General features: G+C 35.0%; 1 protein-coding gene across 1 annotated transcript in view; it reads right to left on the reverse strand.

The window, feature by feature from the left end:
- Positions 1 to 269: 269 nt before the first annotated feature.
- Positions 270 to 15,110, reverse strand: part of LOC115438977 (C-type mannose receptor 2-like) — a 30,336-nt gene continuing 15,495 nt past the window's right edge. The window contains exons 5-8 of the mRNA XM_030162874.1: positions 8,657 to 8,691; positions 7,017 to 7,325; positions 2,819 to 3,103; positions 270 to 622 (exon numbers count right to left, since the gene is read on the reverse strand). Coding sequence (XP_030018734.1) covers positions 270 to 622; positions 2,819 to 3,103; positions 7,017 to 7,325; positions 8,657 to 8,691 — 982 coding nt within the window. The remainder of the gene's footprint in view (positions 623 to 2,818; positions 3,104 to 7,016; positions 7,326 to 8,656; positions 8,692 to 15,110) is intronic.

The following is a 15,110-nucleotide window of genomic DNA, read 5'->3' on the forward strand; positions in this document are numbered from 1 at the left end:
GGGTAAGGGGGAGGGGCCAAGGGGTGAATTGGGATTGGGCCTTTGTATTATTTTTCATATTCTCTGAAAAATGTCCATAGAATCATAAATTCTGCTAGTGTATGTGAACTTATGAGCACAAGTGTATATTGAAAACATGAGCTAACCAGCACTTTTCTACTTTGTTTTCTGATTCATCTTATTAAAGTATGTAAGATTTAGCACATTTAATGTCTGAAGCAGATGTTTTCTTGGAAATCGTAGAGCAGTGTGATCCTTGGTCTGATGACTTAAGCGTGGGTTTTTGTGGAACAGATGAAGGGGAACCTGTAACTTTTGTCTCGACTGACCCACTCGGCCGTCCCTTTTTTCACAGCTCCAGCCAGGCCGCATCCATGCCCCGGTTCCTTTGAGTCCCAGTTCTGATAGCAGACCAGCCTGTTACTGGCCCAGTACCAGAGATCCAGACTGCAGGTGTAGCGCAGTCCCACCCACACGTAGTCAAACTGGGCCCTCTGCACCCTCTTCTGGACCCATGTCTGCTGGGTGGGGTTGGTGATGGAGGCCAGGTCGGAGTAGTGTTTTCTACAGTACGTCAAAGCGTCGTCCCAAGACATTTTCACTGGAACCAGGACCAGTTCATCTGTCGGTCAGAGGTTGATAAATACACAGTATGACATATATTTGGAACATCTTGTATTTTTACCTCACCCCCCCGAAGGGGAGGCAAGGGGTATTGTTAGCTTACCGGCCGATAGGTCGTAAGCTATTGTCGTCATGCGGTGTCCAGTGTCGTTGTCTGTCGTCCGTTACAAAATTTCAATCGTCTTCTTCTCCGAAACTACAATTCTGATTGACTTCAAACTTGGTATACAGCTTCTTTATGATGATGTCAACAAAAGTTAGTGAAATTATTTGGATCCGGATCTGATTCTGGATTTGGTGCGACTTTGAAAAATTTCCCCATTATAAACAATAGGAAGTGAATCGATGCAATAACTCAGTAAAAATAAATGATATCCAGTGTAAATTTCTACAGTCCAGCCCTGATGGGGAGATGTCCAAAATATAATGTCCACATGCTGATCAGGATCTTCTTCTGGATCCGGGAACTGACAGAAAATTTAACATGGGCTCTTATGGGGAAAAAATTTCAATTGTCTTCTTCTCCAAAACTCCAGTTCTGATTGACTTCAAACTTAGTATACAGCTTCTGTATGATGATGTCAAAACAAGGTATTGAAATTATTTCGATCCGGATCTGATTCTGGATTTGGTGCAACTTTGAAAAATGTTCCCATTATAACAGATAGGAAGTGGATTGATCCAATAAATCAGTAAGTATCAATGATATCAAGTTGGAATTTGAATTTTTTACAGATCTGATTGGAATATGACCAAAACATGGTATCCATATGCTGATTCGCTTGGCACCATTAAACTGGATTGTTTATCACTGTAACAGGAGATTCTGTACATGTATGCCAACTCTGATCCACTGAAACTTCTACCACTCAGGATCTTTTACATGCACAAATGTACATGACCACGTAGTGAGGATCCAAAGAAATACTCTCGGATTGCCCAAGCTGGGAATCAAACCCGGGCCTCTGGTATGTCTGTCCATCACCTAACCCTCTGGACCACACAACCCCCCCAAATACCATGATAGATGACCTGTCTTGAAATACCATATTTTCATTCCAAAGACATTCAGGCACCCTATGCTGCATATAGATCCTTAAAGTCCTTCCATTGTTATTTAATGGTTACATACTTTCAGATATATATTGCCAACACATTTTACTACAATTTATGACCAAAGTTGACCTATGGTAAGTCAATTAAGCCATTATTGTATGCACATTGTTTCCAGAATAATATGTGTGAAACACTTGTTTCAACAAAGCCAGGTCTATCAAAGAATAAATCCCGACCGTCCATGCTTTCAGCTTGGGCTATTTCTGTAATAGAATAAATATACAGAACTGGGTGATAATAAATGGCGTCTGGATACATTTCCAAAGATTTTAATTTGGCCGGTAAGCTACAGGACCATTGGTCCTATTTTTATTTTTGGTTTGGTCTGGTTTGTTTGTTTGTTTGTTTGTTAACACTCTAACAGCAAAACTATTAGTTGAATTCATACCAAATTTGGTTTATAGATTGCCAATGACCCAGAATAAATGTCATTACATTTTGGGAAAAAGTAGGTTAAAGTTCAAATTTTAAATGAATTTTTAAAATATTTTTTTTCTCCCATTTACTTATAATGGGCAAAATTTCACGTTTATAAAAATGTCAATTTTGTTTCCATTTACTTCAAACTTGGCACATATATAGAGGGAATTGATTTGCTGACATCAGCACATGTATAGACATGATGACATCAGCTGGATCGATGCCCAAATAAGCTACAATCCGTATGAGGGGCGGGGTTTGTTGTGCCTGTTTTTACTGTGCTCTTACTTTTTTTTATTGTTGCTGTGTTGTAAAGCACTTTGATTGAAAGTGCTATATAAATAAAATGTTTGATGATGATGGTGATGATTATTACTACTACTTTTATTATTATTATTATTATTATTATTATTATTATTATTATTATTATTATTATTACATTTATCTCCTTGAAAGGCCTGCTATTGAAAATATATAAAGAGCAAAGTTGATAGTAAAACAAGTCAGGAACTTTAGATCATGCACAGATTCACTTTTTCTCCCTGTGATTTATAGAACCGACATACATGCACAGTGACAAATGAAAACCTAAATCAATCAGTATTCAAATAAACAGCAATACATGAGACAAATGTGTGTGAACATGTGTAAATGTCACCTTTGTAGCAGTAGAAAGGTCTTCGTTTTTCACAGCTGTCGCTCTTCCATGTGCTGTTGTTACCCATCACCACACATTTCTTCACTCCCAGAGTTGTGGAGTTGTGTTCACAGTGATTACTCCCATCGGACCACCTCCACATGTCTCTGAAGAGGCAAAGTAATGTGCTGTGCTGCTGGGGCTCACAGAACTCACATGGGTGGCCATTTACGTCGGCCACGTCGGGTTCAGAGCAGATCCTCTGACGGTCCAACCAGGACTTCATACCTATAAACACCCTGTTGCCTGGGAACAGAAAACAGACAAATCTGACACTTTTGTGATAACCGACATATAAAGAATAAATTAAATTATTATTCATATTCTACAATGAAATCATGTCACCTTAACCCTTTATTGGGCAAGTGACTATGTTTGGTAATTTCCACATCCTTTCACCTTACATGTGTTTTTCTTGTATTTTTTTTATATTTACTTTTTTTTGGCAGTTACAGGTCAGGAACCAAATATGGTAACTTGATTGACCTCGATTTTCTACAGTCCAATTAAAAATTTTGAAAAATTTCACAAAAGTAATAAAGTCTTGTTAGCAATAACACACAGAATTTCATACACAAAACACTTCCTGGTTATGCTTTTTAATGACGATAAAGTTCCGTACTTATTTTCTTCACTTGGATTAAATGTTTTGACGGCAAAGACTGAGCACAAAAACGACAAAATGAACAAAGTGTTGGACAGAATGAATAAACTCCAACAAAATAATAAGCAAGAATAATCAATCAAATGACAAAATAATTAACAAATTGAGGAAAATAGTAAAAAAAAAAAAAAAAAAAAGAAAGAAAAGAAAATAATGAACAAAATTGGCTTAATAATCAAAATGAACAGAAATTAACAGAATAATCAATGAAAGGAACAAAAATAACCTAAGACAACCAATAAAACAAAACAAAAAAACAATATAATCAACAATATAAACTAACTAATCACAAAACGAACAAAACTAAACTAAATAAATAACAAAATGAACAAAAAATAAGAGAATGATGAAATAACATGAACAAAAATTAGCAAAATAAAAAGTGTTTTTCTTTCATATAAGTGGAATTATCTTAACATCCATGTATAGTTTAGATCTGATCTGGACTATTTTTGCAAAACCTCTCAGCAAATCCTTAAAATATTTTGCATAAAGTAAAGAAGAAAGTAAATCTATTAAATATTAACTTAGAAACGGAAAAAATCAGTTTTATTGTCAATATATGATACAAAAGCGCATACACAAAACACTTCTGGGTTATGCTTTTTAATGAAAATAAAGTTCCGTACCTGTTTTCGTCACTTGGATTAAATATTTTGACAGCAAAGACCGAGCACATAAATGACAAAATGAACAAAGAGTTGGACAGAATGAATAAACATAAAAAACAAACTTTTTTTTTTTTTTTAAAAGAGCAAAAATAATCAACCAAAAGAAAAAATAAATCAACAAATTGAGAAAAATAGTCAGAAAAATAAACAAAATTGAAGAAAAATAATGAACAAATTGACTAAATAATCAACAAAATGAACAAAATGTATTAAATAATGAACAAAATTGAGCAAATAATCACCAAAATGAAAAGAATTGAATAAAATAATGAACAAAGTTGACTAAATAATCAACAAAATGAACCAAAATTAGCAAAATTGTTAACAAAAGAAACAAAAATAAACTAAAACAACCAACAAAACTAAAAAAATAGCAACATAGCTAACACTATAAACTAGCTAATCAGCAAAATGAACAAAGGTGAATTAAATAATCAACAAAATGAACAAAAATGAATAAAAAATAATAAATAAATAAAATGAACAAAATAAAATGACTTTGACATTCATGCTCTAAATCAGGGGGTCAAACTTATTTTACTTCTTAAGTAAATCAGACCAGTAAAATAATAGGAATAATAATCTATAAGTAATAATCCAAAGGTTTGTGTTTGTTTTAGTATGAAAAAAGTAGAATTACTTAATGAAAATGAATAACCTGAACAACCATGTGCGACCTGAAAAATCTTTTATTTTTTAAAGTGCCATTTAACAATATTAAAAATTGTAAATATAACATTGTAGGCATTATATTGTTAAAATTGCACTTATTTTTCTTAAGATATTCCAGGTTGTTCATATTTATTCAGATTATTCCCATTTTATTGTGAAAGGACAGTTTGTAAACGTAAACATTTTTGTGATGTCATTTTACTTCACATTAACTCTTTAAAACCTGACGTGTCATCGCTGACACACCCTGCACATATGCAGTTTGGATGGCTGGAACTCTTTCACTGTTTGTGCAATTGGAAAAATTCCAACTGTTTCTGAAACCTGAGACATTGACCTTTATAGGTTTCAATGGGTCAATACAATAGTTTCACTCATGCCTGTACGAGAAACTGGAGAAAAGCAGGTTTATCAGTATTATAACATGCACAAAATTGTGAATGATTGCTAGATTTTGAAACATCTGCAAAAAAAAAAGGGCTCAGGAGAAACGAGTAAACACTCACATGATATTTTCTAATCTTTTAGTTTGTCAAACTAAGAAAAAAAGTCCAGGTTAACCATTTTAGGCTGAGGGTTTAAAGCAGGGGTGTCAAAACCAGCCAAAACCAGCCCGCCAAAGGTTCCAGTCCGGCCTGTGGGATGAATTTGCAAAAATTACACTTCAGATGTTAACAATCAAGAATGTCTAACTCATTTTAGTTCAGGTTCCACATAAAGGACAATGTGATCTCAACTAAAATAATAACATAATAACCTATAAATAATGACTCCAAATTTTCTTAGTTTAATGTGAGAAATATAATATTACATTACACCTATAAATAATGACAACTCAATATTTTTCTCTTTGTTTTAGGGTAAAAACTTACATTAAATTATGAAAATACTAACATTTCCAAACTATCCTTTAACAATAAAATATGAAAAACCTGAAATTTTGTAAGTAAAATGTAAACATTATACTTCCTGTTATTAAATATTTTGTGCCTTTGTAGATCCAATCCATAATATGCATATATAAATGGTAAGTTTAGTTGTAATATTGTTAATATTGCACTTATTTTCTCAAGAAATCTGTTTTTTCAGGTTATTCACATCATTTTTGTTTGGATAGTTTTTAAATGTACATATTTTCATAATTTAATTTTGATTGCACTTAAACAAAGAGAAAAATTTGGAGTCGTCATCATTTACAGGTTATTATGCTATTGTTTTACTGGTCCAGCCCACTTGCGATCAATTTGGGCTTAATGTGGCCCCTGAGTTAAAATGAGTTTGACACCCCTGGTTTAAAGGGTTAAACCAAGACAAAAATGTGTAGTTGTCATTATTTACAGGTTATTATGTTAATATTATTGTACCTTTGACCACACTGGTCTGTATGTGGCCCATGTTCAGCACCATTAACAGTTTCAGTCTTCAGTGTAATTTTTGCACTTCGCAAATTCCTTCCATGGGCTGGATTGGACCATGGTTCTAATAGTTTTGGATTTTTCATTCTAGTTTAGTTTTATTTAGTTTTGACTTTTTTTTTCCTCTAATTCAGTTAGTTTTAATTCGTTTTTAGAGCAGGTTTGCTAGTTTTTATTAGTTTTCGTTATTTTCTAAATGCTTAGTTTTAGTTTAGTTTTAGTTTCTTTATATCTTTTCTCTTCTTCACCATCAAATTCAAATAAATCCCAGACAGGACTCTGCTGCTTTCTCCCAGCTTTAGTCTGCATGTTTCCAGGTAGAGTGGGGATGAGAAGACGACTAAACGACAAGTGACGGACCGTTAAATATCATATGGTGCCAGCAGCTAAAATCGGTTAAAGGAAATAAATCGATTTCATGTCAAACTGACATTGACAAAGACGAAAACGAAGGGAATTTTATCCAGAATTTTTATACATTTTAGTTAGTTTTTTAAACACACAATACAGTTTCAGTCAGTTATCGTTTTTTTTCTTTAATTATAGTTTTTATTTATTTCAGTTAACGAAAATGTTTTTACAATTCTAGTTTTCGTCATTTTGTTAGTTTTCGTTAACAACAATAACCTTGGATTTGACCACACGGGTAGGCTGGTTTTGGCCCACGGGCCGTATGTTTGACACCCCTACTTTAAAAGGCACTATAAAACCATAGATGTTGGGATTTGCGTCCTCACCATCACATGTATAACGGCCCATGGAACGGTCTCCCCACTTAACCACACAGTTCTTCGACGGCAGTGTCGAGGTCTGGTTTCTTCCACTGAACCAGACCCATTCCCTCGTAGTGTTTACTTTGGTGTAAAGTCCAATCCATCCTTCTTGGCAGGTGCGCTGGTCACAGAGGATGTCCAAGTCTGACAAGTTGTTCACGGTGGCCAGGTCTGTGAAGTGCTTTCTGCAGTACTCCTGGGCCTCGGACCAGGTCTTCTCCTCTTTAATAAAGTGGTACTCATAATCTTTACAGGTGGAGAAAGACCACTGACCTGAAAAGACAATAGAAGAAGAAACAACAGTGTGAGAGATAAAGGATTTTACATATTTATGTTTGAACACGATTAGCTAAACTTTCTGCTTTACCACATTTCCAAACCAGATACTTGATTTTCTAGTTTTTGAATGAATGAATGAATAAATGAATGAAATTTTTATTTCGAACATGTAGACAGTGAAATCAAAACAAAAATCAACCAATGAAATATAAGTACTGGTACATAAATGATTGATAAGCAAACAAACAACAAAATAAATAAATAATAGTAATGGTAAATAACAATAACAATAATAATAATAATAATAATAATAATAATAATAATAGTATAAAAATATCACACTTCCTTTTTTCCTATATACACTAATATGATGATACCCATTTACAACTTTTCCTACCAGATATTAATACCAGATGTTAATAAAAACTAAAAAGAACAAAAACAAAACAAAAAAAAAAAACCCAAACAAAAACACATATACATACATAATATAAATACATCTAATATTCTATATTATCCTTTATAGTAATAATATATTCATTATCCATATTTAAACTAGATATTATCAGCACATATGTGTCAAAGCCCCACTATAAAAAACAATCGGACCACCCCACCCCACCCCCACCCCCCACCCCCGCCATCAGGCCCTTTCCTCTGTATTTGGTAAAAATCATTTGTTTGTATTTGTTTTTAAACTGCTTGATGTTTGGACATTGTTTCAGCTCCATACTCAGTCTGTTCCATAGTCTTACACCATTATTTGATAAGCAGAGTCTTTTCTTCGTGGTTCGACATCTTTGTATCTTAAATTTGTCATTTCCTTTTATTTATACCCTCCCTGTCTTTCCTGAAACATTTTCTGTAAATGGTTTGCTAATAGATTATTTCTGGCTTTGTACAGAAATTGTGCTGTTTGGAATTCAACCATATCATTAAATTTTATTATTTTAGACTTTAAAAATAGTGGATTGGTGTGTTCACGATAACCTACATTGTGAAATATTCTGAAAGCTTTTTTTTTTGCTGTATGAAAAGTGGATCTAATGAGCTTTTGTATGTATTGCCCCACACCTCTGTGCAGTAATGTAGATAGGGTAAAACCAGGGTACAAAACAGTGTGTGGAGTGATTTGTTGTCTAAAAGTGTCTTGCTTTGGCCATTACAGAGATGCTTCTAGATATTTTAGTACAGACGTATTTAATGTGGGACTTCCAGCAATTGTGTCATTTATTATCACCCCAAGAAATTTAATTTTATTTAATTTTTTAAATGTATTTGAGAGAAATTTTCGGTTGTTTTTATTTTATTTTACGATTGTGCACTTTCCAAACATGAAGACATGAAGACTGATTTCAGCCTAAAAGAACACGTCAAAGGGGCAGAGAAAATAAGAACAAATAATCAATGTATTTAATAAAGAACTACCTGTCTAAATTTCATTACATGTGCAAACAATGACAATAAAAAGTCTTTATTCTTTCTTTATTTGTTATTTCATGAGTTTTTGTTTCTTAAGTTACAGTTAATAATTACAGCACACGGTTTAGTTTAAGTATTTTATTTAAACATGCTAATTTGGGTGCACATGTATTATTTATGTTTGAATTATTTACTTTCGTTTGTTCTTGAGCGCCCAGACAAAAGACCAGACTAATGGGCTTGGCCATCATTTAAGAAGCAGGAAGGAACTATTACCACAAGACTGGGGTGGGGGGGGGGGCACTGGGGGGGGGGTACTGTTTGTTTCTTTGTGTTAATTTAGTTGCTTTAATTCTTGGTTTTAATCACATTTGTTTCACACAGTTAGTATTTTGTGTCTAGTTGTGATTATTTGCTATTCATGTTATTTTGAATAAGTTAATGGTTGAATTTCTTATAGTGTAATGCCTCCCCCTTGTGTTTGATTTGGGTCAGTCCATTTCTTTTTAAGCCCACCTGGGTTCATTGTTTGGTCAGGTCAGTTTTTGTTCTGTTGCAGTTGGTTTAATTGACCTCAGTTGGGCCCATCTTTCTTCATTTTGTTAAAACTGACATTTTTTGGAGCTTTTGTTGAGCATTTTCTAACTTTATTAAATTATAATTTTTCCTGGTTTTACCACCTTTGTCCTGGTCCTTACGTTTGGTCCTCTGCAGGTAGCAACGTTTTGATTCTCGGGAAATTTTTCAAGCAGAGATTTTAAAAAAGCATTGATAATACAGGCAAATATATGGCCTACCCTGTCAGAGGTAGCCAATCAGGGCCTGAGCAAGCAGGGGGCCACAGTCAGTCATACAGCTGTGTTCAACTGGCAGTGATTAAGAAGCTCCACCAATGGGAGGTGATAACAGACTCATTGAGTACATGGATAAATAAGACTGTGGAGACTCAGGCACTTCAATACCAGGTAAGCACATGCATGAGTGAAAGCCCATATACAGGTACAGCTCAAAAATTAGAATATCATGAAAAAGTTCAATATTTTCTGTCACTCATTTCAGAAAGGTAAACCCATATATTATATAGACTCATTAGACATACACTGTAACAAATTACTGTAAAAAAACAGTTAAGTTTGTACTGCATCATGCTGTTATTTATAAATACAGTATAATGCTGTAAATAATGAGGTCTTTAAGGTGCAAATTTAAAACAGTAAGCTACTGTAAAATTTGACAGTATTCTATAGTATTTTCTGAAATTCCTCCTCTACTGTCCGCCCAGAACCGGTCTGAACAAAGTCATCTGGCATCAAATCCCACCAGCCCATTTAGAAAAGATTAAATCCAACGAATGTTAACTATAGACTGTCTGCATCAAAGATAAGTGGTTCTTTTTTGAAGCAGAAGGATAAAGTAAAAAGAGAAAATAACTGAGGATGACTATTTTCACCTGGACTTAACCCCATAGAGCAGGGGTGTCAAACTCCGGTCCTCGAGGGCCGGTATCCTGCATGTTTTAGATGTTTCCCTCTTCCATCACACCTGGAAGCCATTACTTCGTTATCAGGCTTCTGCAGAGCATGATGATGAGTTGATCATTAATTGAACCAGGTGTGGAAGGAAGAGGGAAATATCTAAAACATGCAGGATACCGGCCCTCGAGGACCGGAGTTTGACACCTGTGCCATAGAGCATGGGAACGGAGGTCACCTGATGCTTCTACCAACACTGACAGAACTCCATCCTGCTCCAGTTGTTCATTTATAAAGGTAATTTTGATTTTATCAACGTAACTGTCACATTTAGGTTCATTAAACATTAAATTGCCTCCATAAATTGCGTTCACACCGGATGCAACTTGCACAGTGTAACACGCGTGATAATAACGCATATTTTGGGGTGCTAACCATATGTAGCAAATATGCAGCTAATTTAAGTTGAAGCATACTTGCTAGCTGCGAAGTGGACACCATTAAACTAAACAGCGTGTCAATTTAATGGTTATATATAATAATGTCATCTCTTGTTTGAGCTTTTTCTAGCAATGTTCATGATTTTGTATTTTAAAATGTAACTTGAAATGTTAAAATCCCAGCTTTTCGCTGTGTTATACCGTAAATATTACATTAAATACGTTTTACAGTAATATATTGTTTCTTGGAATACGGTAGTTACTGTTAAATGCAGCAACTGTGGCTAACAGTATTTTACTGTAAAAGGTACATTATATACAGCCCAGCACCGTAATACTTTTTACAGTAAGAAACTGTAGTTGTAGATTACAGTAGAGATACTGTAGAATAACAGTGGCATGCTGGAAACTCTAGCTGCCAATATTTTACTGTTATTGAACGGTAAAATTTGTTACAGTGTAGGGTGAAATATTTCAAGCCTTTTTTCTTGAAATTTTGATGTTTATGGCTTACAGATAATGAAAACCCCAAATTCTGTGTCTCAGAAAATTAGAATATTGCATAAAATCAGTTTAAAAAAGGATATTTTAAACAGAAATGTCAGGCTTCTGTAAAGTCTGTTCATTTCTACTAACTCAAAACTTGGTTGGTTCTCCTTTCACATGAATTACTGCATCAATGCGTCGTGGCATGGACGTGATCAGCCTGTGGCACTGCTCAGGTGGAATGGAAGCCCAGGTTGGTTTGATAGTGTCCTTCAGGTCATCTGCATTGGTGGATCTGGTGTCTCTCATCTTCCTCTTGACAATCAAGGTTTGAAATATTTCACTCTCTGTCTAATGGGTCGGTATAATATATGGTTTTCACTTTCTGAAATGAGTGACAAAAAATATTGAACTGTCTTTCAATAGAGGAAAAAAAGAAGAGAAAAAAGAGAAAAAAAAAAATTGAACTGTTTCATGATATTCAAATTTTTTGATAAGCACCTGTAGAACAGAAGGATAACTATAAATTCATATAGACACAATAATATACAAATTATTCAAGCACAGAAGGATCTTATCATTTTAAAAAACATCATAACACTGCATGGAGAAGAAGGTAATGATAACTAGAAAAGCATTCAGGGGACGCAGACCTCTGCCAAGGCAGATCAGTCCCCCCCAGCCACCCCCACCCACGATCACCACCAAAATTTAATCATTTGTTCCTTGTGCCAGTATCAACATTTCCTGAAAATTTCATCAAAATCCGTCCATAACTTTTTGAGTTATCTTGCTAACAGGCAAACAAACCAGACAAAACATAACCATTTCACTTGGCAGAGGTAATAAATGACAAACACATGAAAATATTCCACATGCACAAGAGAAAAAACTAATATTCACTGACAACAGCCACTTCTTAGTCACTTGGCTTTAACAGTCCATTTATGGGTCATAGTTAAAAGAGTTAAACATGTTAACAGACTGATCATACACCGTGAACCTACAGTAGCCGATTATTACTCACCCATCAGAAGGAGCAGAAACAGACTCCATTCCATTTTTTTTTTCCTCCTTTGTTTTTTTTCTGTTTTGAGCAGTGAACCAGGTCAGGCTTCTATTCACACCAGGTCTCTGTGGCAAATACAAGAGTTTACTGTGTGATGAGGTTTAATACCAGCTCCAGTAAAGAAATGAGTGTGACAAGGAAAGGAAACATGCAAATAAAAGCAGGACTAACAGAACACAAATATATTTTATCATGGACCCTAAAAGAAAAGGCTAAACATACAACTTCCTTTTGAGTTTATTTACTGTAGGTCCATTTGGATATTCGTGAGCAGTCATGTCCATCCAAATCCACTAAAGCAGGGATGTCAAACATAAGGCCTGTGGGCCAAAACCGGCCTGCTAAAGGGTCCAATTCGGGCCACAGGATGAGTGTGTGAAATGCAAACATTTCACTGAAGATGTTAACAATTAATGATGTTTCGTTTTATTTCAGGGGCCACATACAGACCAATATGATCTAAAGTGGGGGGGGGGTCAAACTCATTATACCTCAGGGGCCTCACACAGACCAATACACTGATCCAATACCAGTATTGGGCATCAGCTCCGATACTCAGTGTGTGTACTTGTACTCATAAAAGTAATCCGATACAAATGCACCGATACCTAGTGATGGGCTGGTGACACGCGAAGCTCCGGTGCATGCGCCGTAGCTCATAAAGCAGATGTATCAAAGCGCAGTGCCGAGGCGTGGTTTGGTCACGTGACTTGTGACGATGGACACACTTGAGTGACGTATGAAGCAGCTGAGTGCTTCAAATCACCCATTTACCAATGAACCTTAAAACATACTTTGCCCAAATCCATAATATAATCTGTACAGTAAAATCACCAGTGTTTATACAACACTTAAAGAGTTAATTTTAGCACTACCTCAGTGAACATATGGTCCCTATCTACAAAGTGTAAAATTTACACTGAACATTGAGTTACATGTCCAGAATCAACTTTACTCTAGTCAGAGTTAATATTTTACACTGCACTACACTAATTAGTGTCAATCAAGTTTTACACTATGTGAGAAGTAACACCCATAGTGTTATTCACATTCAACACTGAAGAGATAAGTGTTAAGAAATAACTTTTCCAGTGTTAAACCTACTTAACACTACATGTTGATAAATAAAATACTCCAAAGACTGTTGATTTTTAACTGCCTCCTAACAGTGTTACATATGATGTACTATAGTCCCAGTGTTTGCAGGGGCCAAAAAAAGACACAATCATTTCTGTTCCCAATTTATTCCAAGTAAAAATTAAATATTGTAATTAAAAGTAAACATGAAATGTCATGTAAAATGAAAGCCACCGACCTGATATCACATTATCCATTTGAAATTTGGTATTTGTAAACACGTACCCAACACTGACAACCAAGGTTATTATCGTTAATGAAAACGAACGAAATGACGAAAACTAAAATTGAAAAAACATTTTTGTTAACTGAAATAAATAAAAACTCTAATTAAAAGAAGAAAACGATAACTAACTGAAACTGTATTGTGAGCTTACAAAACTAAAACGTATAAAAGTTATGTATAAAATTCCCTTTGTTTTCATCTTTGTCAATGTTGGATTGATATCAAATCGATTTATTTTGCTCCAGCAATTTGAGCTAGCGGCACCATAGGACACTTCACAGTCTGTCATGTCTGGTCACTGTGGTTTCCAGTCGTCTTCTGGTCCCCACTCCACCTGGAACATACAGACTAAAGCTGGGACAAAGCAGCACAGTCCTGTCTGGGATTTACTTTAGTGATGAGTGGGGTCGTTTTTTTTTTTTTTTTTTTCTTTTTTGCGCACTGTGTGTGCGTGCGTGACAGAAACAGAGCGGAGCTAAAGGACAGAGTCAAACAGAACTAGCATCCAGGTAAAAACTGGAGAGTTTATCACCATGAAAAGGCCTTCCAAGGCCTTAACTGCACAGTTTAGAAGAGGAGAAAAGAGGAGGATGAAAACTAATCCAATTACAGAGGTATGGAACCTGTTATAATGTGAAAAAACATTTGGTGTTACTAGCAACAGCTAGCTGAACTGAAATGAAGCAAAGTTGGCTAATGATGGAACTGGAGATGATTAAGAGATGAGATATCTGCTAAGGTGTGGTTCACTGATGATGAACTGGGTTATATATGTTTATATGTGGTTTATATATGTTTCTGTGCGGTTTACTGCTGGTGAGCTGGTTTATATATGCTTCTATCTGGTTTAACTGCTGGTTAGCTGGTCTATATATGTTTCTATCTGCTTTAACTGCTGGTTAGCTGGTTTATATATGCTTCTATCTGGTTTAACTGCTGGTTAACTGGTTTATATATGCTTCTATCTGGTTTAACTGCTGGTTAACTGGTTTATATATGTTTCTATCTGGTTTAACTGCTGGTTAACTGGTTTATATATCTGTCTATCTGGTTAAACTGCCGGTTAGCTGGTTTATATATGTTTCTATCTGCTTTAACTGCTGGTTAGCTGGTTTATATATGTTTCTATCTGGTTTAACTGCTGGTTAGCTGGTTTATATATGTTTCTATCTGCTTTAACTGCTGGTTAGCTGGTTTATATATGTTTCTATCTGCTTTAACTGCTGGTTAACTGGTTTATATATGTTTCTATCTGCTTTAACTGCTGGTTAGCTGGTTTATATTTGTTTCTATCTGCTTTAACTGCTGGTTAACTGGTTTATATATGTTTCTATCTGCTTTAACTGCTGGTTAACTGGTTTATATATGTTTCTATCTGCTTTAACTGCTGGTTGGCTGGTTTATATATGTTTCTATCTGCTTTAACTGCTGGTTAGCTGGTTTACATATGTTTCTATTTGGTTTTACTGCCGGTTAGCTGGTTTATATATGTTTCTATCTGGTTTAACTCCCGGTTAGCTGGTTTAT

Source organism: Sphaeramia orbicularis, chromosome 18, assembly GCF_902148855.1.
Source record: "Sphaeramia orbicularis chromosome 18, fSphaOr1.1, whole genome shotgun sequence".
Classification (NCBI taxonomy): domain Eukaryota; kingdom Metazoa; phylum Chordata; class Actinopteri; order Kurtiformes; family Apogonidae; genus Sphaeramia; species Sphaeramia orbicularis.